Raw genomic sequence first — 26478 nt, 5'->3', positions numbered from 1 at the left:
ATCTTTATCACTGATAATTCTACCCAGGAATGACAATTTCAATGCTCCAAATATCTAAATCCCTCTTAATTTCTCCTTCCATGTGTTTTCATAATTGTCTTTGAACAGATTAATATTTTTCATTGTCAGCCAAATTCCAGGATATTTCACTTTCTTAACCACCATAATTCCTGACCTGCATTGCAATTCCTCTATTTCTTCTTTATTCATATTCTTTGCTAACATTTTGGTTTTATTTTTGTTATGTTTAAATCCTGATACCTTTCCAAAGTCCTCCATTCTCTCTAAAGCTTCTCTTACACTGTTCTTTGGATCTTCAACAGTTAAGACTAAATCGTCGGCGAAGGCTTTCACCTTGTGCTCTTTTGTTCCCACCTTTACACCTCTGATTTCTGACACTTCTCTCAAATTCTTATTCAACACTTCCAAAACAGTAATAAACAGCAAGGGTGACAAAGGGCACACCTTTGGGGATCTCAAAATTGTCTGATAAATTATTGTTAATAATAAGTTTGGCTTTTTGCTCTGAATATATAGCATCAATGCCTTTCAAAAACATTTCTCCTAATCTCATTATTTTTAAATTTTCTTTCATAAAGTGCCATTGCAACATTATCGAACGCTTTTTCAGCGTCAATAAACATTAACGTCGCCTGTTTTTCATTTCTCATCTCCAATATTCAATTATGTCTACTATATTTCTCACATTATCCTTCAACTGTCTTGATCAAGCCGGCTTGATCTTTGTGGATTACTTCATTTAACACCTTTTTTAGTCTATCAGCCAGTATATCCGCAAATAACTTATAGTTGTTGTTCAATAACGAAATAGGCCTATAGCTTTTCACGTTCAAACAATCTGTGTCTTTCTTTGGGATCAAGGTAATGTATGCTTCTTTCCAAGTATTTGGGATCTTTCCTTCTTTCAGAATATTGTTCATAACTTCACATAGCACGGGTGTTAATTGACCTGCTAATGTCTTATAATATTTTGCTGAGACGCCATCTGGGCCTGGGGCTTTTCCAATATTCATTCTTTTTATTGCCTTCTCAATTTCTTGTTCTGTTATTGTCTGATTTAGCTGTTCTTTTTCTCCTATGGGAATCTGCTGTAATTTATGCTTTTGTATATAGTTTTCTATTTTCTTAACGTCTTCCTTCTCTTTTTTATACAAATCCATGTAAAATTTCTGAAAATTTTTCCTAATTTCCTTAGGCTCTTCCACTGTCCCATCTACATCTTTTATCTTACAAATTGTATTTTGTTTTTGTTTAACCAAGAGTTTCCCATTTTTGTTGGCCGATTCAAAATTCATTTGTCTCATTGTCATTATTCTCCACTCTACTTCCTGGTTTACCACCATGAAGAACTGGGTCTGCAACAATTTAATACTTTGTTTTATTGACTCATCCTTTAGTTTTATTGTTAGCAGTCTCTCATTCACCATGAGGTGAGCCAGGATTTCTTCTTTCTTCTTCTCCTTTCCTCTTTTCTGAAAACTGTTCTTTTGAATCAAGAAACCTCGCATCACTGCTTTGCTTGCATCCCACACTGTTTCAATAGGAGTTCCTTTATTTAAATTCCATTTAAAATATTCTGCAATTGCCTCGTTTGCTTTTTCTACTATCTTTTGATCATTGAATAAACTTTCTTTCATTCTCCATCTGAAAGATGTGGGGTCTTTCCCTTTTAGTTCCATATACAGTGAATTATGCTCCTTGGGGAGTTCTCAGTTTTTGAAACTCTTGGAACCAACTCCTTAGAAATCCAAAGTTATTCCATTCTGCCAGAACTTTGATTTGGTTCTGAAAAGAAAGTGAACTGTTTTGTTGTTGGGTTTTGAGTCTCCAAATGTCAGTTAATCCCATAGTATTTACCATGTCAAAGAATATTTTCGGTAGTTTGCCTTCATTTACATTTCACCTTTTCCTTGATCTGTCTAAATCTGGCATAACCACTCCATTAAAGTCTCCCATTAACATCACTCTCTGATCCATACTATCTCTAATAGTATATCATTACATTTTAGGTAAAAGTCAGCTTTCTTGTCAATAGGTGCGTAAATTCCTGCAATGATCAGCTTTTCACCTTGGAACATGATTTGTACAATCAACACTTTCCCTACCTCATCTTTGTAAATTAATTTTGGATTGTATTTCTCTTTTATGTATAATACCACCCTTCGTTTTTTATTTATGTCTGAGGTTATAAAGTCTCTCCCCAACCTTTTGTTACTTAAAATCTTTTTATGTTTCCTTGCAACATGTGTTTCTTGCAAACAAATTTTGTTCTAAATTCCGTTTAATCAAAACATGTTCAGTTTTATTCCTTTTATTTTTATTGTTAAGTCCATTCACATTCCATGATATTATTTTCAGAGCCATTATCCAATTTATTTAAGTCCCTTGTCAAATTTAAGTTAAGTTTGGGGAGCTTTGTTATTATCCTCTTTTTCTTCTTCTTCTTCTTCCTCCTCCTCCTCCTCTTTTTCTTCTTCCTTCTCTTCTTCCTTTTTTTCTTCCTCCCTCTGGTCCCGTCCTGGTCTTGCTTTCTCTATTTTTCCCAACTCTTTGTCATATCTCCAGGAGAATTTCTCTAGTTCTTGAAGGCTACTTAATTTGAACCTTTTGTCTTTGTAATAGAAGGAAATTCCTTCCAGGAATTCCCACCTATGCTGTATCCCATTTTTCTTCAACAATCCAACCAGTTGTTTATAAATGTCCCTTTTTCATAAAAATCTGGATGGAATCTCTTTAAATATGATAATTTTCTTCCCTTCAATACATAAATTTCTATTATAATTCAATCTCAGAATTTCATTCCTCATATCCATTGAATTAAACATGACCAAGACATCTCCTGGTAATTTCTTCACTTTTGCTTTTGCTGACTACTTTTATTCTAAATGCATTTCCAATTGTAAATCCGATGTCTTCTTCTTCCGATGTCTTCCAAATTGGTAATTCTCTAATTATTTTGGCCCTTATATTTTGATTTGCTTCCTCAGGGATTCCTCTAAATTTCAAGTTCAATTGTTTTTGTCTCATCTCCAAAAGAGCCATATTATCCAACATCACTTCTTGTGTTACCTCTCCTCTGACCTGTTCTGTCTCCCTCTTTGTCTCCTTCAATTCTTTCTATGTTTGACTCATTGAGTCTTCCAGTGTCTTAGATCTAACTGCAAGATCTTTTACTTTACTTGTCAATTCCCTCACTACTCCCTCTAGTTTCTTATCTAAAGTCTCCTTAACCTCCAATATTTTTTCTCCATATATTGTTCATTTTGTTTGAATTCCTTCCTTATTTCCACTATTAAACTGTCATAATCTTTAATTTCCTTATCATCCTTTCCCATTTTCCCTTTTTCCCAGCCATAGAATCTCTTTTACTGTTAAAATCAATAGCCAATTTTTAAATTCTCCTATGCAATTTTACTATCCTCCTCCAGGGGTTTCAAATCCGTTCTAATGTTTCTCTTAGGTACAGTTCCCCTCAACTCCACTTGGTGGCAGCTAATGCATAAAACCAAGTCCTTAAACAAAGTTACTTTCGATTTCTTTCTCTGCCACAATGCTGTGTTCAAAGAAAGGAAAGAAGAAAATAAAAAGATATTTGTAATCCAGTTGAAGTTTATTATTTTTCAGCCACTTGTCGGCTTAATCCAAAACAGTGGATTTCCCAGGAGATCAAATATTTGTAATCCAGTTGGGGTTTTTCTTATTTTTCAGCCGCTTGTTGGCTTAATTCAAGGCAGTAGATAGCCCAGAGAACCGACACAAATTCCAAGTGCAATTAAATACAGAGTTTCCGGCACTCTCCTCCGATAGAAGAGCAGAGGTTTTTTTTTTAAAGAAGTCCCAACGACAAAGCTCCCTTCCCCTAAACTGTGATAAACCAAGTGAAAGCCTTTAGCCAAGTCTTACACTTTTCCAAAGTTCCACAATAGTTCACTAATCAAAGCCTTTGCTGATTTTTGCCCGCTAGAACTGGCAAAACTTTCTCCGTCAGAAAATGGTGGTGTGTGTCGAGTTCGGATTTTAAGCCACTGACAGGTTGAACTCCGACCAGAACCAAAAGGGAGACTCCTCCACTCTACTTCACTTGCCACAAAGTTATTTCTTATAAAAAAATCAGCCTCGGCACTTTAAACAAAGTAACCGAAGTCTTTTAGTAACACTCACTCAGCAGATACTTTCTTTCCTTGCTCCTTCCTGCAGCCTTCCGCCATACGCCATCTTCTCCCAGCTGCCGGGACGGACTCCCTTTTTTCGCCCCTCAACGCTCCAAATCTTAATAAGTTAAATTTTAATGTGATGGTCAAATAAACTTTCCCAATTATAGTTCCAGGTTCTTTTTTTTTTATTCTTGGAAGCTTGCCGCTTTCATTAGAAGCCTGAGACTGCACAGCGCGGGGTTAGTGCTGCCTCCCCTTCGTGCCTGCAGCTTGATCCCATCTCTGGATTTATTAGCAAAACCTGGGGAGCAGGAGAGCACGACCGGGCACCGCCGGGTGCCATGTCCCCCAAGATAATCCTCTTGAGGTTCCGAGGTCCGCCTAGCCTTAGCTAAACTTCTAAAACACCCCGTGTAGCTCTAGATTCCCCAGAGGGCTATCTTGCACTTCTTTTCAATGGCCGTGGCTCTGCCGGAAGTCTGCATTTTTAATTTTCTAAATATATGTAAACCACTTGGAGTTCTTGGATAAATAGTTATTTTGTGAGGAATAAATATAAGAAATAAGAATAAACATATAAATAGCAATTTGAAGGACTGTCCATTTCTGTACATTGACTTCCACTATGGTCTTATTATGAATCAGGTCCCTCACCCCTGCAATTTGCACTTGACAGAAACTCCCTCTAAATTGAACCTGTGAGGTGAAAGACTAATGACTGTCCAGTCATGAAACACTCTCAGTTTCTGATCCCAAAGTACTTTTTCAATAACTGCTGTGGCTGGTGCATTACTCTCTCACCCTTATGACAAGTTCATTATCATAGAATCATAGAGTTGGAAGAGACCACAAGGGCCATCGAGTCCAACCCCCTGCCAAGCAGGAAACACCATCAGAGCACTCCTGACATATGGTTGTCAAGCCTCTGCTTAAAGACCTCCAAAGTAGGAGACTCCACCACACTCCTTGGCAGCAAATTCCACTGTCGAACAGCTCTTACTGTCAGGAAGTTCTTCCTAATGTTTAGGTGGAATCTTCTTTCTTGTAGTTTGGATCCATTGCTCTGTGTCCGCTTCTCTGGAGCAGCAGAAAAGAACTTTTCTCCCTCCTCTATGTGACATCCTTTTATATATTTGAACATGGCTATCATATCACCCCTTAACCTCCTCTTCTCCAGGCTAAACATGCCCAGCTCCCTTAGCCGTTCCTCATAAGGCATCGTTTCCAGGCCTTTGACCATTTTGGTTGCCCTCCTCTGGACACGTTCCAGTTTGTCAGTGTCCTTCTTGAATTGTGGTGCCCAGAACTGGACACAGTACTCCAGGTGAGGTCTGACCAGAGCAGAATACAGTGGCACTATTACTTCCCTTGATCTAGATGCTATACTCCTATTGATGCAGCCCAGAATTGCATTGGCTTTTTTAGCTGCCGCGTCACACTGTTGGCTCATGTCAAGTTTGTGGTCAACCAAGACTCCTAGATCCTTTTCACATGTACTGCTCTCAAGCCAGGTGTCCCCCATCTTGTATTTGTGCCTCTCATTTTTTTTGCCCAAGTGCAATACTTTACATTTCTCCCTGTTAAAGTTCATCTTGTTTGTTTTTGCCCAGTTCTCTAATCTGTCAAGGTCGTTTTGAAGTGTGATCCTGTCCTCTGGGGTGTTAGCCACCCCTCCCAGTTTGGTGTCATCTGCAAATTTGATCAGGATGCCCTTGAGTCCATCATCCAAGTCGTTGATAAAGATGTTGAATTATGGTTTCGCTAAAAGGCAACTCTGTTAGAAACATGACCTAGATCAATTCTGGCTGAAGAGTAAATACAGAGACTTGCTTTGGTAAGCTTCTATAAATGGCTAACACCTCAGTGCACAGCACATCACGCCACAACCAAGCTCACTTTGAAGTGGTGTACCAACCATGCTTTGTAAATGACCACATAAAAGTTCCCGCAGTGAATCCCATGGCAAAATCTGTCTTTGCTGCCAGCTCAGCCAGGATTTTGAATGCTGTCTTTAAGAACAAAATTGTTTGCAACGTCTTGCTTTTCATCCTCCAAGGTGGTTCTCAAGGCTGTTTTCCTGGTCCTGAATCACGACATCAGCTCCCGAATCTGTGATGTGGCCCTCAATATTGTGGAATGCCTGCTTCAGCTTGGTGTGGTGCCCTGTGTGGAGAAGATCAGAAGGAAAAGTGACAACAAAGAGAATGAACCCAGTGAGAAGAGACAAAGCGAGACCTCCTTCCAACTCAAGGGGGCTCTGAGTAGTTCAACCTCTGGATTTGGGGTTGCCCCAGCCAGCGCAGCTGGAGATGGCGGTGGAGAAGAAGGAGGAGGAGAAAGTGGTGGAGGAGATGGAGGAGGAGGTGACGGAGGAGGAGAAGGTGGAGGAAGACCTTATGAAAAGAATGATAAAAAGGAAGACAAGGTAAATATTGGTTATATGAGGCTGATTAACCCACCGTTCATTGTCTTAGATTGGATTGTCTGGGAGCACAAAAACAACCTGGAATGTTATATACATCTGCTTCATGCAATAAAATGGGATATTGTTGTCTCTTCCCCCCTGTTGCTAAGGAGGAAAACACTCCAGCAAGCACGCACAGGTTGGCCCTGACAATGCTGATAAAAATTGTGAAGTCTCTGGGCTGTGCATATGGCTGTGGAGAAGGTCACCGTGGGCTCTCTGGAGACCGGCTGAGACATCAGGTATGCCATGGCAGAACAATGGATGGGAGCAGGATTCTTAAACCATTTTGTAGAGTTCCTGGTCTGAGCAGCTCACAACGTTCATCTTGGTCTGGAATTGTATGCGGAAGGCAAGACCTTCTGCACTCATGATTCTTAACTGTGAAGCCTGTGATTTAGCACCAGAGGACAGGAGTGAGTAAGGGGCATTGTGCTGTATGTGAATGTTCCAGCTAGAAATAGAGGAATCCCTCCTAATCTGCCCCAACTTGCTTCCACATGTAGACATTTAAAAACACACCCCAGCACATTTCTGTATAGCTCTTTTAGGATAATTCCAGGGAAATTCTAAAAAGTCCACACACAAACTTTTATACAAACACACTTGAATATTTGTGAGTTCCAATGGCATCCTGCCATTTTTCTTGCTTATTTGCACTCTGGACAGTGACCGAAATAAATTGATTCATTCTTGCTTATAACAGTGTAAAGCTGGTTAGAACAGATACAAAGCATGGCACCTCTGCCACACCAGGTAAAGATGCTTTTAAAATGATGCAGGAAGTGGTCACACAGTACTTCCTGTGTAATTCTGTGCACAAAAGACCACCATCCATTCAAAACAACGGCTGCCCCCGTGTTGTACTGTTGGGCAACCTTTTTTTTTTAACGATTTACATCAATGCCCACTTAATGGGACTGCATCATGGTCAGCTTTGGTTGAACTACTCTGATTTTTCAGTCTGTGTGTACGTGTGCATACATTTGCGTGTCCTGGCTAGACTGGATCCAATAGCATCTGGAGAACTGAAAGAGTTGGCCAAATGGAACCCAAGATTAACCAGGCATCCCTAAGACACAGCATCCTCGATAGGGCAAGACTTGCCAAGACTGTACCCCTTGCTGGCACTGCATGGGAACCAAAGTTTGGTGTGGGAGTTGAACGAAGGGCAGAAATGCATGCTCTGGGTGACGCACGGCTCCCCTATGAAAATCGCAACCCTGTGTGTCCATTCATCTCTCCTGTCATGTGTTGTAATAGATAACCCATGACCAACTGTTATCAATTATTTTTTTGTCCCTTCACATTGAAGCTCTGTCACTGGGAGCATTTTTTACGCCTTCTCATTTAGTACACATGGCCAATGAAGAGGAGACGCAGGGCTGCTCCAGGCTCAGTTTTTTTCTTTGTTCTCCAAATAATACATGGTTGCTGTCACCAGAATCTAAGTGCCTGATCTTCCCTCCATAGGCTCAGAATTGCCTCACAAAGTTGTACAAGCTGGATAAGATGCAGTTCCGGCAAACCATGAGGGATTATGTAAACAAGGATTCACTCAACAATGTGGTGGATTTTTTACATGCCTTGCTAGGTTTCTGCATGGAGCCAGTCACTGACAGTAAGTATAAGCTGTTGTTGGAAAGCCCTCCCCCCCACTTTTATTTTTCTTTTTTCCTTAAAAAAAATCTTTCTCTCCCTTCCTTCCTTCCTTCCTTCCTTCCTTCCTTCCTTCCTTCCTTCCTTCGTTTCATTTGATGTCCTCTGCTATGGACTGTTGTCCAGGCCCAAAGATTGCACATGCATGAAACTGGTAGGTGGGTGGTGGAAGGACCCTGAGAGAGATGCAGGGAAGGGAAGATCTCACAGGGTGAGAGACTGGGAGAAGAAAGGAAAGCTCCCAGGTGAGAGCTGGGAGGGTCCACCGCTTTCTGAGTGAGATAAGGGTTAAGAGCTACCTTTGAGAGAAGAATATGTGTTTTTGTTTTTATTTAGATTAACTTATTTTATCTTATTGTATTATGGAAAAGCTTTAATAAAACCTTAGTAAATATAGGCTGTTATCATAAGATTCCTTAAGAGAAATGACACTGCTACAAAACATAGGAGCTGTAGATGTCAAGAGTATTGTTGATTCAGATTTTGCCATTTTTTTTGTGAAAACCGAACAGTTCAACTTGACTATTTAATGCTTGTGTTTTGCAGACAAGGCTGGTTTTGGAAATAATTTCACAACAGTGGACAACAAGTCTACCGCCCAAAGTGTGGAAGGTATTATTGTCAGTGCCATGTTCAAATCGCTTATCACCCGCTGTGCCTCTACTACACATGAGCTTCATAGCCCCGAGAATCTGGTAAGGGTTGAAACCCTAGCACAATTAATTTCACTCCATACTGTTTTAGTGGCCTAAGTATTGATACTATTGTTGACCTGAGAGAGCACCAGACAGAGTTCATCCATAAGGAAAATGTTGACTGTGTGCACTTCTTTTGCCTCCAGTTTTGACAAAGATTTCCAATTAACACAAATTTAAATCCTTTGTATACTAGAGCTGTGCCACTTCTCTCAGTGGAAAATCATGTTGCCTTCCAGAATCTGCTCTGCAGTTCTCAAAATCTTTATGTAAAATATCCACATTTGTTTCTAATCCAATCACCGTTAATTTACCTGAATGAGTTTTTTCCATGTTGTGTGAGATGATGGCAACTCTTGAAAAAGCCAAAACACCTTATTGGTTAAATTTACTTCATATTTTTGAGATTCTTAGTTACGGCTGCTTGAAAACGAAAGGACCGAAGCTTGGGCCAATATTGCTTCAAAGCATGACTCGGGGGAAATGATTCTGATGTTTGCTTCAATTGGCTTCCAAACACATTAAATCTTTCATTCTTTTTTTCCTTTTCACTTTCTAATCCTGCACTCCATAGGGATTGTATTGTGACATCCGACAACTGGTTCAGTTTATCAAGGAGGCTCATGGGAATGTCTTTAGAAGAGTAGCCCTTAGTGCCCTTTTGGATAGTGCTGAGAAGTTGACACCAGGAAGAAGAGCAGAGGAAACAGCTGAACAGGAGCCCAAACCATCAGGCAGTAAAAGGTTTGTAACCAAAGTGCAAAACGCACAGAGATGTTTGAGTGATGCCCTGTCCTACCTTTCCCCTAATGCAAATGTGCAGAACCAAGCACCTCAGCATAAGGAGTATGCAGGAGTAAGGAGATAAATGAGATTCACACAATTTTGCTAGGGCTTAAAAACTTTTATAACAAAATTCTTCTCCTTCAGACCTTAGAATCATAGAATCATAGAATCATAGAGTTGGAAGAGACCACAAGGGCCATCGAGTCCAACCCCCTGCCAAGCAGGAAACACCATCAGAGCACTCCTGACATATGGTTGTCAAGCCTCTGCTTAAAGACCTCCAAAGTAGGAGACTCCACCACACTCCTTGGCAGCAAATTCCACTGTCGAACAGCTCTTACTGTCAGGAAGTTCTTCCTAATGTTTAGGTGGAATCTTCTTTCTTGTAGTTTGGATCCATTGCTCCGTGTCCGCTTCTCTGGAGCAGCAGAAAAGAACTTTTCTCCCTCCTCTATGTGACATCCTTTTATATATTTGAACATGGCTATCATATCACCCCTTAACCTCCTCTTCTCCAGGCTAAACATGCCCAGCTCCCTTAGCCGTTCCTCATAAGGCATCGTTTCCAGGCCTTTGACCATTTTGGTTGCCCTCCTCTGGACACGTTCCAGTTTGTCAGTGTCCTTCTTGAACTGTGGTGTCAATAACTGGACACAGTACTCCAGGTGAGGTCTGACCAGAGCAGAATACAGTGGCACTATTACTTCCCTTGATCTAGATGCTATACTCCTATTGATGCAGCCCAGAATTGCATTGGCTGTTTTAGCTGCCGCGTCACACTGTTGGCTCATGTCAAGTTTGTGGTCAACCAAGACTCCTAGATCCTTTTCACATGTACTGCTCTCAAGCCAGGTGTCCCCCATCTTGTATTTGTGCCTCTCATTTTTTTTGCCCAAGTGCAATACTTTACATTTCTCCCTGTTAAAGTTCATCTTGTTTGTTTTTACCCAGTTCTCTAATCTGTCAAGGTCGTTTTGAAGTGTGATCCTGTCCTCTGGGGTGTTAGCCACCCCTCCCAGTTTGGTGTCATCTGCAAATTTGATCAGGATGCCCTTGAGTCCATCATCCAAGTCGTTGATAAAGATGTTGAATAAGACCAGGCCCAAGACAGAACCCTGTGGCACCCCACTAGTCACTCTTCTCCAGGATGAAGAGGAACCATTGATGAGCACCCTTTGGGTTCGGTCCGTCAGCCAGTTACAAATCCACTGAGTGGTAGCATAGTCAAGACCGCATTTTACCAGCTTCTTTACAAGAATATCATGGGGCACCTTGTCAAATGCCTTGCTGAAATCAAGGTAGGCTACATCCACTGCCTTCCCTTCATCTACCAGGCTTGTAATTCTGTCAAAAAACGAGATCAGGTTAGTCTGACATGACTTATTTTTCAGAAATCCATGCTGACTATTGGTGATCACAGCATTCCTTTCTAGGTGCTCACAGACTGTTTGCTTAATGATCTGCTCCAGAATCTTCCCTGGTATTGATGTCAGACTGACTGGGCGATAATTATTTGGGTCCTCTCTTTTCCCCTTTTTGAAAATAGGGACAACATTTGCCCTCCTCCAGTCTGCCGGGACTTCGCCTGTTCTCCAGGAATTCTCAAAGATGACTGCCAGTGGTTCTGAGATCACATCTGCCAGTTCTTTTAATACTCTTGGTTTCAGTTCATCTGGCCCTGGATATCTTGTTGATATTGATGCAACAGAGAGCACAGTTTAGTGTGCTTGAAGTCCAATGAAATCCATGGCTCTGAAGCACACTTAAGGGCTGCACACAGGTTATTCATCATCTCAAAGACCCCCCCCCATTAGATATCCACAAAGCAGGACTGAAGGACTCTTGACTTAAGCAGACACCTCAAGTTTGATCCTAATTTGTACCTGTGAGATCCAGACTTAAAGCTCACTCTGCCGGCTTGTTTCTTTCTAGAGAGTGTTTGAAAAGTGGAGTGTGGTCCTATCCACGTTTATGTTGCAATTCTATGCATATTTACTAGGGAGTTAGTCTTCTTGAGCACAGCGGGACTTACATCTGAGTATGTATCAAGCTGTGAGTCTTTAAAAGTGGATCGTCAACTATTTATTGCACATTTTGAGCACCTCAGTGCATGTTGCCTGTCATGACAGATTTGTGATGGCAGTGCATATAGATGAGGCAATTCCTAGAATGGGAACATGGACCTCCAACTTCATATTACAGGAATACAAGGTAGGGGTTTCAAAAAAAATATTACTGTACATGTGGCTGTTTCGTCTGCATAGATCTGAAGTGGGAAGTGTTGTCATTGACAAAGGACAACCGTCTTCAGCTCCCGATGAATGCCGCAGTTACATCTCAAGCCGCCCAATGCAGACTCCAGAGCAGTAAGTAAATATTTTGGAGCTCAAAGGTATATTCAGTCTTCCCAAGAAATCTGGTAAAGCATTCTAGTCACCACCATTAGATATTCTAGCCTTAATTGATGTAACCCACAAATGTTCACCCTTCTGAGCATGAATTGTGCTGACGCTTTAAATTTAAGCGTAAGAACAGCAACAGACAGGCTACCATCATGAATTGTTCAAACCATGGATAAGTATGGAATGTGGGACTGGGTCATCTGTGAATCCATTTGTGAAATAATATAATAATATTTTGTTCCCGGCCCCTGCGTGTGTTGGCAAATCATGTATAAGCAACCCCACCCCCACCCCATTATGCCCTGCCCCATCCGTTACACCTTTTTCGTGACACATTTAGTAATGTTTTCAGTCACTTCTGGGTTCAGTGCTGTGTGTGTGTGCATGATTACGTGTTTTTCGGACACAGATTAATCCAGGGGTTGGCAAACTAAGGTCAATGGGCTGGATCAAGCCCAACTGCCTTCAGGATCTGGCCCTCGGACTGTCCTTGGATCGGTGTGAGGATTCTGTACGTTTGGGCTGCACCATTCCCCCCCCCCCCGCCATTCCATTTCTCCCCCTCCCCCCCACACCCTGTAGTGGCGCCGCCTCCCTTCCTCCTCCTGGCTTCTCCCCACCCTGCCTAGAGGAGGAAGGGAGCTGGCTGAGTGCCATTTTAAGCAGCCCCTCTCCAGAGCCAGCCCTTTCGCGCCGCTCATCATCCGTCTGCCGCCGCCCTGGTGCTCCTGTGGGCCAGAGAGTGGAGCAGACGAGCTCCCTCTGCCTACCCACAAGAAGAAGCGGTGGTGGTGGTGGCAGCCCCTGGGAAGGTAGGGGCAGCAGCTGGGGCTGGGGGGTGAGGACTTCTTGCCCCCCTCGCCTCTTCTTCCAGCTCCCCCTCCCCCGGTGCTGCTTCTCCAGCCCGCGACAAGGTGTGAGTGACAGTGGACCGGCCCATGGCTAAAAAAAATTGCTGATCCCTGCATTAATCAGTCATCGCCTGTAGTTGAAGTAACGAAGGGTGAGATTATCAATGTCTACACGAGGGGCAGAATTGAACTAAGTTGTTGCATGCATGGACTGAGGTCTACTTATGCAATGGATTTCCCCCTCTCCTCCCCCTGTACCCATCCCCCTAAAGCTGCCCTGGAGGATTGGGAACTGCATGCAATGGAAATCAAATTTCCCTCGCACTTTAAAGATTTTTGTGTGTTTAGGGGTTTTTTTGCAACAGAGATGTGGGTGTAAATAATACATGAAGTAAAAAAACATATTTTGGTATGTTTTAATTTGTAAATAAGAGGTATGGAGTCAATCTCGTCTGAAAATCATAGCTGGATTCATTTAAATGGAAGCTCTTTCTCTGTCCATAAATGTGCAGAGAATTTTTATTTTTTGAGGGTGGGGGGGGGGGCAACGGCTTTCTGCACCTGTGTAATGCCACACTTTCCTAAGTAAGTGCTGTATATTACCTATTGCAATGAAAACAGCAAAGTTAAAAATTGCTGCCTACCAAATCAAAACATTACCACCTGCCACTGCCTCCACTTCATTCTTCCAGCCTTCTCTCTTCCTTTCCCTTCCCCCTAATGACTTCTTTGTGCATAGTACTCAGTGCTGCAGTAGAAAATATCTAAGTCCATAGAAATAATTGCATTGGATTAAACTGAAGAGTGATTGTACAATTAGCAAAGGCACAAAAGATAATTACTCAGAACAACCCTAATTTGTGTATGGTTTGTTTATTTGGATATTTTGTTTCATAAAGCTCAATCTTTAATTTAATATTGCCCAAACAGTTAATGGCCAGCTTGAAGACTCACTCAAGTTCTCATGCAGTCTGTGGTTGAAACATGGCCCCACAGAGGATTTGCCTGTTTACCCATAGCTCCATTGCTATGATTATGCCATCTGTCAGGGAGAGGAAATGAATCACATTTTTTAATGATATGGATATGATTACATTACATCTAATCCTTACATTAAAAGAGTGGGCTGAGAACAATGGTATGAAAATGACACATCCCTACAACAAGTGCTTTTTTTGTTGAAGAGTGTGTGTGAAATAATTATCATGCGCGTTAGAGAGGATTCTTTCCAAAAGGTGATCAGTTGGTCCGTGGGCTGCTACTTCTAGTGCCTCGCTGTTTTGGCATAGCCCTTTATACCAGAGGTGGGCAGAAGTTGGGTTGGGTTCCACTGGGAGATCTTAAAGTGATTTACAGTAGATTGGTAAGGATTTCTGACTCCCAATAGCCTGACAATTGCAATCTAATAAATAAAATCTTTTGTGACACCCAGCATTTAATAGCTTTAACAACCCAGCCTTTGTGTTCCTTACCTCTAAAATGGATATTACTGGTAATTGGTTGCCATAGGCGCCGACTCCATGGGGCCTGAGGGGGCCCGAGCCCCCTCAAAAAATCGTTTGGGGGGCTCCGCCCCCCCAATAATCTCGGGCGCCCCTCCAGCAGAGCGCCGCCGCCGCCCCTCCCCCAGCCCAAAATGCACAGGGTCGGGCTGCATGCCTCCTGCCCTCCCTCCCGAGCAAAAGCTCCACCCAATTTCCTTCGGAGCTGATTAATAGGCGCAGCACGCTCTCCCCTATTCACTCACGAGGAGGCGGTGCCACTTTATTTGCATATTCATGAGCTTATTTATTATTCATAAGCTTTCATTTATTATTCATTATTTATTATTCATGGGCTCCCCCAATATTTTTTATAAGTCGGCGCCCCTGTTGGTTGCCTACAGCTGGGTCTTTGTGCAACTGTGCTAGCCAGTTTGAGAGTTTTGCGATCTGCAGTAACTCATGTGTAATTTCTATTTGTCTATGCAAATTATGGCAGTCAATGTCTTGGGGTGCAAAGTCACTATCTTGTGCTCTAGTTAGTGGAGCTTGTGATTCTAGTAAAAAAAACCAGTCAGTACCATAAGCCTGTAGCCTTGGGCTGTGTACATACCATACATGTAAAGCTCACCCCACCCCTAAAGAATCCTAATGCTGGGAATTGTAGCTCTGGGAGGGGTAAACTACAGTTCCCAGGATTAAATCTACAGCATGCTGTGTTTGCAGCCTCTTAATATATCAAGATGGCTTTGGAAAACCTCTCTCTCAGACTTGGCATTGCCCACCATTTGCAGTACAGGGATAGTAACACTGGCCCACCTTACAGAGGACCATGTACTGAGTGTTTATGAGAATCCAGAACACTAAGCAAATGTTAAGTAGAACAATGTTGTGCCTTACTAGCCTATTCTTGACAATGCTGAGCACCAAAGAAAGCTAACAAAATGTCACACAATCCTCTGACCGCTAGAGCACAGTAGAAAAGGTAAGGTGCTCCCATTCTTTGTGCATTCCTGGGTACATTTGGCTTAGCGTTACGAACCATGCAATTTGTTCCATTGCAGTGATGAGCAGATGCAAGGAGCAGCCCTAGGGCGCAAAGATTTCTGGCGAAAGATGTTCAAATCTCAGAGTGCAGCGAGTGATACTAGTAGCCAGTCGGAGCAGGATACCTCGGAATGCACAACTGCACACTCAGGGGCCACCACTGAGAGGCGATCCCGCTCTCGCTCAAGGAGGATCTCACTCCGAAAGAAACTCAAACTCCCCTTAGGTAAATGTATGCCTCTTCACATGATATTATCATATAACATTTAATATATTTTCTATTTTTCCATGTATCAGTGCACAGACTTTTTCAGAGAACTGTTCTGTTCATATTTTAGCATCACCTGGAGAATATATATTTTTCAGTCTTCCTCCATATTTATTACCATCCATTTCTGTACAAAACCTCTTTCATATAAAACATGTGTGCCAACCTTTTGTCATGTGATGTAGCTTCCTTGGTACCCACATTTACTGCTGGTAGATTCACACACATGCTCACATTTTTCTATGTTCTCTGTACAAACAGGGAATTGGCTGAAACGCTCATCCCTTTCTGGTCTGGCAGATGGTGTGGAAGACCTTCTGGACATCAGCTCTGTGGACCGGCTCTCTTTCATCCGGCAGAGTTCCAAGGTAAATAAGTTTCCTTGAACTCATAGAGAGATGAAGAAGTATGGAGATATGCATAGTGCACTTGTTTTTCTCACGTCTCACTCCTTGTAGATGACCAGTAACAGTTGAATAAGTCTGAGGATGGAAAATGTGCACTTCCCAATACAGATGACAGTCTCTTAATTTGCTCTGCAACACAAAGACTAGGAACAACCCTACTGGAAGCTCGTACTTGATTGTTCTTAAAACCACCTTTTTATGGGAAGGAGCCATGTATGGGTTCTAAGTTAGCATCATTTACACTTGTTAATGCTTGTGGGTGGTTTTAAGTATCTAAATGTTGTCCATTTCTTTTATCCACAGATGTGTTAGGTAGGTTGCTATTTCCCATTATGCACAGTCATAATCCATTATGGCTTTTCTGTGTGCATATTGGGACATTGACAAGAAAAAAAGCACAAAATCCATTTCCTTAGGCCATGAAGCAGAGGTGCTCAAAGAGCAAGTCTTTCCTTGTAGGACTCCAGCTGCCCACATTTAGCAGCAAAATAAGGCCAAGGCACATGAGTTTTTGTCTTGCAGTAGACCCTAGTGGGTTTCATTCTTCAACTTATGCCACAGCACTTAGCAGTAAGTCTTTTGGGAGCTTCAAAATGTTGCATGTAGAATAATGGGAATGAGGGACTGTTACATCAGAAGAAGAATGAATGGCACACCTTCTTTTTGTTTAGGTGAAATTCACTAGTGCCGTGAAGCTGTCTGAAGGAGGGCCAGGAAGTGGCTTGGAGAATGGACGAGATGAAGAGGAGAATTTCTTCAAGCGTCTTGGTAAATGGCGCACCTGCCGAAGACATCCATCCAAGCTTCATCACACAGAAGAAAAAGATGGTTAGAAATCAGGGTTCTGTTTCTTCAGTCCTTTTTTGCTTCCCCTCCCCTGCTCCATTCTTTGGTTACTTTTCTTCATCAATTTATCCTTTATCTTTTTTTAAACATGGTTTTTGAACTCATTCTACTTCTCTCTCTGGCTCTGCATACTTTGTAGCCATTTTTGTTCTTTTTTTTTTACGCCATTTTGATTTCAGTGTAATTCTAACCAAGAAGGAAAAGCAAATATGGGCCAATAAATTAAACTAAAGTAACATTTGGACTTCCAAAAAATCAAGCCCTCTAGCTTTAGGGGGGAAATTTGGAAATCATTTGAAAGCAGGGGTCTGATTTCAAACATATTATGCTAAAATTTAATTTCACTCTTTGATGTGAAATTATGAATGCGCCCATCAGCTTTTATCTCCCATTATTGATCATCTACCATCTTCTGTAAAGCTCAGCACTGATGAAATGGAAAACCCTGTACAAAATGTGTTTTAATTATCTCTTTTCTTCTGTGTTTGCATGTCTTGTGTCTTCATACCATTTCTTAGAGAGATGCTGTTCTGCATTCTCAACAAAATTACTATTCTTTGAGACAAACAATTAATTGCTTTGTTATTTTTAAGCAGTGGCATCTGAAAAAAGCACTTTCTTTCCTATTTTGGAAAAAAATGATAGGAACTGTATTCTTCCAAGTACTTCACTACCATCCAATTGCAAATGTGAGCTTGTTACCAAGGAAACAACCTTGCATCTTGACGTTCTTCTATTTTTGTATTGGAAAAGGAACACAGCATCCCATCTCAATGAGTTTTGTTCTGTATTTTTCATAGTACTCAACATAATCCGACATTACATATTGCATTGTCAAACATGAAAGTTACATTACTACATCAGTGTATTTTTCCTTTGGCCATTGCTCCATCACACAATGCATTTCTAAACAAAGAGGGGTTCTGTAGCAAATAAAGTAGCTCTTGCTATTAGACGCTGTCCAAATGGAAAAAGTGGTTGGGCTCTTCCTGACTGTACTTAAGTCAGAAGGATTTTGGTCTTTGACTCCTCCCCTTTGAACAGACCCCAGTGCCATGTCATCAACTGGTTTGAAAGTCCCCTCAGTTTCAAAAGATGCATTTTTCAATATGCTATGGGGAGGAGTTTCTGTTTGAGAAGTGCAAGCTCTGTGGCTGCAAATAGGTTTATTGTTTGGAAATAGACTACTGTGTTAAATTATTTGAACTCAGAGTACAGTGCCTGGACCCAGGTCATTGTATAACAGATTTCAGTGTCAAAGCTGAAATGTTTGTGTTTAACTGTGAGCTGGAGACAAGTAGCATGAATTTCAAAATCCAGGTGCTAGAATTCCTCTATGGAAATTCAGTTTTTAAAACTGAATGGGAAATTGTTCATTTTTAATTTTGAGACATTCATGCTAACAGAATTGTAATCTAAGCCCTTACGGCTATCATGTTAAAATAGGGATAATGGGTGATTCTGCCCTCTCCAGTTTGAGTCTACTGAGCCTCATCAGTCTGGCAGTACCTGGTCCTGCTCTGGTGAGGTAGCACTGCTGTTTTTAATAAGTCCTTCTATTCAGTGACCACCCATCAATATACATTATGTAAACCTTGAAGTTTTCCTCTCTCTACTACCCCATTGTAGTGAATGGAAGTGGGCACTCAGGAACTCACCTTGCCCAATATAGGAGGGAAGAGCAAGTTAAACAAAGGATTTACAACTCAGTTCCACCTTTCCATGTGCCAGTAATGCAGTCACGTTATTATTCAGAGTGTGACAGGATGGTGGGAGAGGAGGACATAATATAGGCTTTGGTAGATAGAATCATAGAATTGGAAGGTGATTTGAACATCATTTCCCACCAGGCTAGCTGGAAAGACTAGCTCATTGAAGAGAGAGGAAAGCTTTAGCCCTCTTGCAGTACGTATGTTCCTAAGAGGGGATCAATTGGTTAGTAGATACTATGCTTTAATCTAGGCCAGTTGCACCCCGTTCCTCATCTCTTTGCTGCCCCCTGGGAAAATTCCAAACACCCATCGTTTGCAGCAGTTTGCCACCTAACACTGAGTCAGGCCATATCCCAATATAGTTGACTGACTGGCTGCAACTCTCAGGTGCAGGTCTCTGTTAGCCCTACCTAGAGAGCTAGCAGGGCAGCAGTTGAAGAAGGAGCAAAAAGGGTTTTCGTGTTTGTGTGTGTGTGTGTGTGTGTGTGTGTGTTTCTTTGTGGCTGATTAGCTGTTCTCCCTGTCAAAGGTCAGAGGGGGCAGGGTTTCTGTTGAGGAAGGTGATTAGCTGTGGGAGGAGCTTATCAGAGCTAGCAGGGCAGCAGTTGAAGAAGGAGCAAAAAGGTTTTCGTGTGTGTGTCTGTGTGTGTTTCTTTGTGGCTGATTAGCTGTTCTCCCTGTGCAAAGGTCAGAGGGGGCAGGGTTTCTGTTGAGGCAGGTGATTAGCTGTGGGAGGAGCTTATCAGAGCTTGCAGGGCAGTTTGATCCATCTTTTAGATTTAGGGGAGCTAGTCTCAAACGTTTGTTGGGGGAGACCTAGGTTTTTTGTGGGGGGAGTTATTTGTCCTGTCTTCACACTTTTTATGATGGAGGACCACTGTAGCCACCCCCAACGACACGTTCTCAAGATGGAGGGGGAGGGAACAGCTGCAGTCGCCTGCGGTTCCTGCGCAATGTTTGCCATCTTGCCAAAGGTTGCAGGCAGCTTTACCTGCAGCAATTGCATGTTGATTGCCCTCTTAAAAGACAAAGTCCAGCAACTGGAGGAACGTGTAGCTACACTCCAAAGAATTAGAGAGCTGGAACTCTTCTTGGAAGCAACAGAGCACACCGTCTCCACCAAGGAGGAGACAGGGGACTCCCCTGAGAAGGAGGCTAGTTCACCAACACAGGAGCCAGATATATGGAGAAACGTGACTCAAAGAAGTAGGAGGCCCAGGGTTCGTTCTGATTGTTTAGAAATACACAATCGCTTTGAGGTCCTCTCCCCTAGCATGGAAGATGAAGAGCAGACTCCATTTGAGGATCTCTCCCTCATTACAGTCGATCAGGTATATGAAGACGAGCAGCAAATTCAGTCCTCAGGGAATGTGCAGGCGACCTTGGAACGGACAGCTCATGGAAAAACCCCGACCAAACCTAAGAGGAGGCGTGTAGTGGTGATAGGGGATTCCCTACTGAGGGGAACAGAAGCAGTGATCTGTGGGCCTGACAAGATGTCTCGGGAAGTATGCTGTCTCCCCGGGGCTAAGATCCAAGATGTAACTGAACGACTGCAAGGAATCATAAAACCCACTGACAAATACCCCTTCCTCTTGCTTAATGTGGGAACCAATGACACTGCAAGCAATAGCCTCCAGAAGATCAAAAGAGACTATGAGGCTCTGGGCAGGAAATTGAAGCAACTAAATGCACAAATTGTCATCTCATCTGTCCTCCCAGTTGAACGACGTGGCCCAGGGAGAGAGGGGAAAATAGTGGAAGTGAACAGCTGGCTTTGCAAATGGTGTAAACAGGAACGGTTTGGATTCTTAGATCACAGACTGCAGTTTCTTGAAGATGGACTTCTGGCAAGCGATGGGCTGCACCTCACAACGGTTGGGAGAAATGTTTTTGCCAAAAATCTCAGAAACCTCATCAGGAGGGCTTTAAACTGACTGATGTGGGGGAGGGAGACAGTGCTCCTGAAGGTAGGAGTCTATCAATTGATGACGATGATCATCCAAATGTCATAGACCAAATGGAGCAAACAGCATGCAGACCTAGTGGTGGGAGGAAAAAATCCTTAAATAAGAGACACGGGGGAATGATTAATGGACTTCAATGTCTGTACACTAATGCGCAAAGCATGGGAAATAAACAAGGTGAGCTTGAGCTCTTGGTACAGCAAACTAAATATGACATAATAGGCATCACTGAAACCTGGTGGGATAAGTCCCACGATTGGAATGTAATAATGGGGGGATACAATCTATTTCAGAGAAACAGACCAGACAAGAAAGGAGGAGGAGTGGCGTTATATGCCAGGGATGTGTATACCTGTGAAGAGATCCAAGATTTAGAACCTCAAAGCCAAAGTGAGAGCATTTGGGTCAAAATTAAGGGAGAGAAGAATAACAGTGACCTCATTGTGGGAGTTTACTATAGATCCCCAAGCCAAACGGAGGACATAGATGATGCCTTCCTGGAACAGATGGCCAAGCATGCAAAAGGAAGGGAGATAGTAGTAATGGGGGACTTCAATTACCCGGATATTTGTTGGATGTCAAACTCAGCCAAGAGCATAAGGTCAAACAGATTCCTCACTGGCCTTGCAGACAACTTCATTGTCCAGAAAGTGGGAGAAGCAACAAGAGGAACAGCCATTTTAGATCTGGTCCTAACCAATGTTGATGACCTGGTTAGTGGGGTAGAAGTGGAAGGATCATTAGGCGTGAGTGATCATGCTCTTCTGAAGTTTACTATGCAGCGGAAAGGAGCAGCCAAGCATACTAGGACTCAATTTCTTGACTTTAAGAAAGCCGACTTTCTTAAAGAAAGAAAACTTAGGGAAGTGCTGGGTGAGATCCCATGGACAGTAATACTAAAAGAAAAGGGAGTTCATGATGGCTGGGAGTCTGTTAAGAGGGAGATAGTAAAAGCACAACGTCAGGCAATACCAATGAGACGGAAACATGGAAGGTGCCTAAAGAAGCCAGGGTGGCTATCTAAAGAACTTTTAACTGAGTTAAGATTCAAAAAGGATGTGTACAAAAAATGGAAAAGGGGGAAAACCACCAAAGAGGAATTCAAACAAATAGCCAGCACGTGTAGACACAAAGTCAGAAAAGCTAAAGCACAGAATGAACTCAGGCTTGCTAGAGAGGTTAAAAGCAACAAAAAAGGCTTTTATGGGTATGTTCGTAGCAAAAGGAAGAACAAAGAAACAGTGGGGTCACGCAGAGGAGAAGATGGTGAAATGCAAACAGGGGACACAGAAAGGGCTGAACTCCTCAATGCCTTCTTTGCCTCAGTCTTCTCCGATAAAGAAAACAATGCCCGACCTGAAGAATTTGGAGCAAATGATTCAGCAAAGGAAACACAGCCCAGAATAACTAAGGAGATAGTACAAGAATACTTGGCTAGTTTAGATGTATTCAAGTCTCCAGGGCCAGATGAACTGCATCCAAGAGTATTAAAAGAACTGGCAAATGTGATCTCAGAACCACTGGCAGTCATCTTTGAGAATTCCTGGAGAACAGGCGAAGTCCCGGCAGACTGGAGGAGGGCAAATGTTGTCCCTATTTTCAAAAAGGGGAAAAGAGAGGACCCAAATAATTATCGCCCAGTCAGTCTGACATCAATACCAGGGAAGATTCTGGAGCAGATCATTAAGCAAACAGTCTGTGAGCACCTAGAAAGGAATGCTGTGATCACCAATAGCCAGCATGGATTTCTGAAAAATAAGTCATGTCAGACTAACCTGATCTCGTTTTTTGACAGAATTACAAGCCTGGTAGATGAAGGGAACGCAGTGGATGTAGCCTACCTTGATTTCAGCAAGGCATTTGACAAGGTGCCCCATGATATTCTTGCAAAGAAGCTGGTAAAATGCGGTCTTGACTATGCTACCACTCAGTGGATTTGTAACTGGCTGACTGACCGAACCCAAAGGGTGCTCATCAATGGTTCCTCTTCATCCTGGAGAAGAGTGACTAGTGGGGTGCCACAGGGTTCTGTCTTGGGCCCGGTCTTATTCAACATCTTTATCAACGACTTGGATGATGGACTCAAGGGCATCCTGATCAAATTTGCAGATGACACCAAACTGGGAGGGGTGGCTAACACCCCAGAGGACAGGATCACACTTCAAAACGACCTTGACAGATTAGAGAACTGGGCAAAAACAAACAAGATGAACTTTAACAGGGAGAAATGTAAAGTATTGCACTTGGGCAAAAAAAATGAGAGGCACAAATACAAGATGGGGGACACCTGGCTTGAGAGCAGTACATGTGAAAAGGATCTAGGAGTCTTGGTTGACCACAAACTTGACATGAGCCAACAGTGTGACGCGGCAGCTAAAAAAGCCAATGCAATTCTGGGCTGCATCAATAGGAGTATAGCATCTAGATCAAGGGAAGTAATAGTGCCACTGTATTCTGCTCTGGTCAGACCTCACCTGGAGTCCTGTGTCCAGTTCTGGGCACCACAGTTCAAGAAGGACACTGACAAACTGGAACATGTCCAGAGGAGGGCAACCAAAATGGTCAAAGGCCTGGAAACGATGCCTTATGAGGAACGGTTAAGGGAGCTGGGCATGTTTAGCCTGGAGAAGAGGAGGTTAAGGGGTGATATGATAGCCATGTTCAAATATATAAAAGGATGTCACATAGAGGAGGGAGAAAGGTTGCTTTCTGCTGCTCCAGAGAAGCGGACACGGAGCAATGGATCCAAACTACAAGAAAGAAGATTCCACCTAAACATTAGGAAGAACTTCCTGACAGTAAGAGCTGTTCGACAGTGGAATTTGCTGCCAAGGAGTGTGGTGGAGTCTCCTACTTTGGAGGTCTTTAAGCAGAGGCTTGACAACCATATGTCAGGAGTGCTCTGATGGTGTTTCCTGCTTGGCAGGGGGTTGGACTCGATGGCCCTTGTGGTCTCTTCCAACTCTATGATTCTATGATTCTAGAGACAAGGGCTGTTGAACCTGGGACATCTTGTATGCAGAGCACATGCTCCACCCATGAGTTACAGCCCTTCGCAATTAATATAATCACTACTTCAGCATTGCTTCTCCTCTCCCTGGTTTTGAGAGGAATGTGGGTGGCATAGCTGTCAAGTGTCCCTTATTTGAAGGGACAGTCCCTTATTCCAGCGCCATGTCCCGCTGCTGTCCCTTATTAATGGATGTCCCTTAAATGTCCCTTCAATGGTGTCCCTTAAATTTCAAAGGAGGCAGCTCCTCTCCCTCCCTCCCTGCCGGCCAGGGAGGAGGGAGGCTCCAACTGTGTTGCTTGGCTGTGTTGCTCACCCAATAAGAAGTCTAAGAACGACTGGGGGGGTGGAGCTTGCATGCCTTGTGTGTGGCGAGTTAATGCAAGCTGAGGGGTTTTTTGAATGCTGGATGCCATTTTGTTGCACGTGCTGCTGCAAACTTTGCAGTGCAAGGCCAGGCCGGGGAGCCATCTTAAGTCGAGGCTGCATAGGCCTTGTGGTGCATGTGATTCAAATTCTATTCAGTTGAACCTCTGGTTACAAAGTTGGTTGGGCAGTGTTCTCAAAGCTACCCAGCATGAGTTTGACCAGAGTGCAGGAGGACAGGAAGACTGGAGTGCCTGGAACAGGTGAGGCTGCAGGTCCCTTATTTTGGCTGCTGGTCCCTTATTTTCAAATCTGTAAGTTGACAGCTATGGTTGGTGGTCTTATTCCACCCCCACCCTGGTTTATTGCAGCCAGCCATTCACACTATATGGCCTTTCAGCTTCTGCATTTCACTTACCATGAAATTCTGGGACTGAAAGCTTTGCTTGCCATATCTGAGTGGAGGAGGTCTGACTAAAAAGAGTCTCAAGGAAGAATAAGTGAGGGAGATCTGCGGTGTTGTGGAGAACAAAGAGATAGCATTTGAGGTGCAGAGAAAGGTGTAATGGGATGCAGAGAGACCTGTGTGGCAAAGAAAGCATGAAAAAGGGGAGAGGGAAACAGAAGTGCACAGAAACCTGACGGTGGAGAGACAGAGAAAAAGAATGAAGGAAATAGAGATGGTCCCGTGTTGCAGAGACCCATAATGATGCAGAGAGAAGAGTGCTATGGATTGCAAAGAAAAAGAGGTTGAGAAGAAGGGGTTGCAAGGAAACCTGTGGGTGGGGAAACAGAAAAAAGAGAGGCATAATAACAGAGGTGGAAGCCCCAACCTGTGGTGGTGGTGCGGAGAAAGAAAGAAAGTAGAGCATGTGCTAGGGAAAGCACTAAAGGATAGAGAACTGACTGGAGAAAGAAAAGGAGTTAGCAAAAGGGTGGCGTGGTTCTCAGAATGACATTTGTGCATCTCTGCTCTGAAGTGCTGCCACATTACTGTGCATTACAGCAACTGCAGACATTGTTCTACCACAGCAATCATTTTCTACTAGTATTGGCTTAGGTATTAGTATGTGGACAGTTACATGCATTTAGCCCCACGTTTTACTAGAGCTTAAATATTAATTACTCCTATATTGCAACCTTAACTGTGTGGCCAGGCACTGTGCCCCCCCCCCCACTTTATAATTAAGATCCAGACAAGACACAATACTTTTGGGCCAAGTAAGGCCATAACTTTATTGATTCCAGATGTAAGAGGTTTAGCATAGGCATTAGGCATTAGCCCATGTGCTGGCAGTATTACCGAAGGGGTTGACCCTGAGGAGAAGAAGAAGAAGAAGAAGAGTTTGGATTTGATATCCCGCCTTTCACTCCCCTTCAGGAGTCTCAAAGCAGCTAACATTCTCCTTTCCCTTCCTGCCCCACAACAAACACTCTGTGAGGTGAGTGGGGCTGAGAGACTTCACAGAAGTGTGACTGGCCCAAGGTCACCCAGCAGCTGCATGTGGAGGAGCGGAGACGCGAACCCGGTTTCCCAGATTACGTGACTACCGCTCTTAACCACTACACCACACTGGCTCCCAGGCGGGGAGGACCTATGACTTATATCAAATAGGATTCTCTCAGCAGAATTCTTGTCTTGACAGGTGCTATGGTCCTGGACCCCACCTGGGCGTCCAGACAAAAGCTCATCCTGCCAGATCCCTTTACTGGGATACACCCTTTTCTTGGAGGAGCAGGCAGAGAGTTCCAACCTCCCCTCCAACTAAGGCTAAGGCCAATCCACAACCAAAGTTGTGATGATTGTTATGTGGTAGGCAAACCCCCCTGACTGAGCCAATTTGCCTGAAGGAAAATTCCTGCCCAGCCCTGAATACGGTGAGCAACAATGTCCATAGCAAGGTAAAGTAGATAGCCAACAGTAGGCTAAAATAAGGGATGGGCGGAGGGAGATCTGATGAAGAACTGCGTGTGGAGCAGGGAGGTGGGTCTCTTTAAATGGTTGAGGATCAGACCGAGGTGAAACCTGCTGGTTCAGTTGGGCCTCCCCCCCCCCCAATCAAGAGCCTGCCTCTTAGCCTGCCGGCTATTGGCTAATTCAGCCAGTAGGCTTGAATCTGCTTCCAGGCAGACAAGGTGAACTGTTTTGACTCCCCACCAGTTGGAAAACCTCCATTAAAAGCAGTTCTACATTGGATAGCATGGGGGAGAAGCAGGGCTGGCCTGCAATGCTGCCACAACTAGAAGTAAGGTAAGCGGACTTCTCTCTGTGTGGTTACTTTCTATTTATTTTATTTTTAAAGTAGGTGGGCCAATGCTTTAATGTTAGTGCACACTTTTGA

The 26478-nt window shown here is 43.2% G+C and overlaps 1 protein-coding gene across 13 annotated transcripts in view; it reads left to right on the top strand.

Moving 5' to 3' along the window:
* UNC80 (unc-80 homolog, NALCN channel complex subunit) overlaps positions 1-26478 on the top strand; it is a 162411-nt gene that overhangs the window by 38349 nt on the left and 97584 nt on the right. For 8 of the 13 annotated variants that reach the window (XM_083471256.1, XM_083471250.1, XM_083471249.1 and 5 more), the window contains exons 13-21: positions 6232-6600; positions 6750-6881; positions 8113-8260; positions 8845-8993; positions 9568-9737; positions 12044-12145; positions 15578-15786; positions 16090-16196; positions 16907-17063. In XM_083471256.1, the coding sequence (XP_083327382.1) occupies positions 6232-6600; positions 6750-6881; positions 8113-8260; positions 8845-8993; positions 9568-9737; positions 12044-12145; positions 15578-15786; positions 16090-16196; positions 16907-17063 (1543 nt within the window). The remainder of the gene's footprint in view (positions 1-6231; positions 6601-6749; positions 6882-8112; positions 8261-8844; positions 8994-9567; positions 9738-12043; positions 12146-15577; positions 15787-16089; positions 16197-16906; positions 17064-26478) is intronic. The other 5 variants (XM_083471252.1, XM_083471260.1, XM_083471251.1 and 2 more) reach the window with 1 other exon arrangement.

This window comes from Podarcis liolepis, assembly GCF_965112155.1.
Source record: "Podarcis liolepis genome assembly, chromosome: 1".
Classification (NCBI taxonomy): Eukaryota; Metazoa; Chordata; class Lepidosauria; order Squamata; family Lacertidae; genus Podarcis; species Podarcis liolepis.
This window is presented reverse-complemented; position numbering and strand designations above follow the sequence as displayed.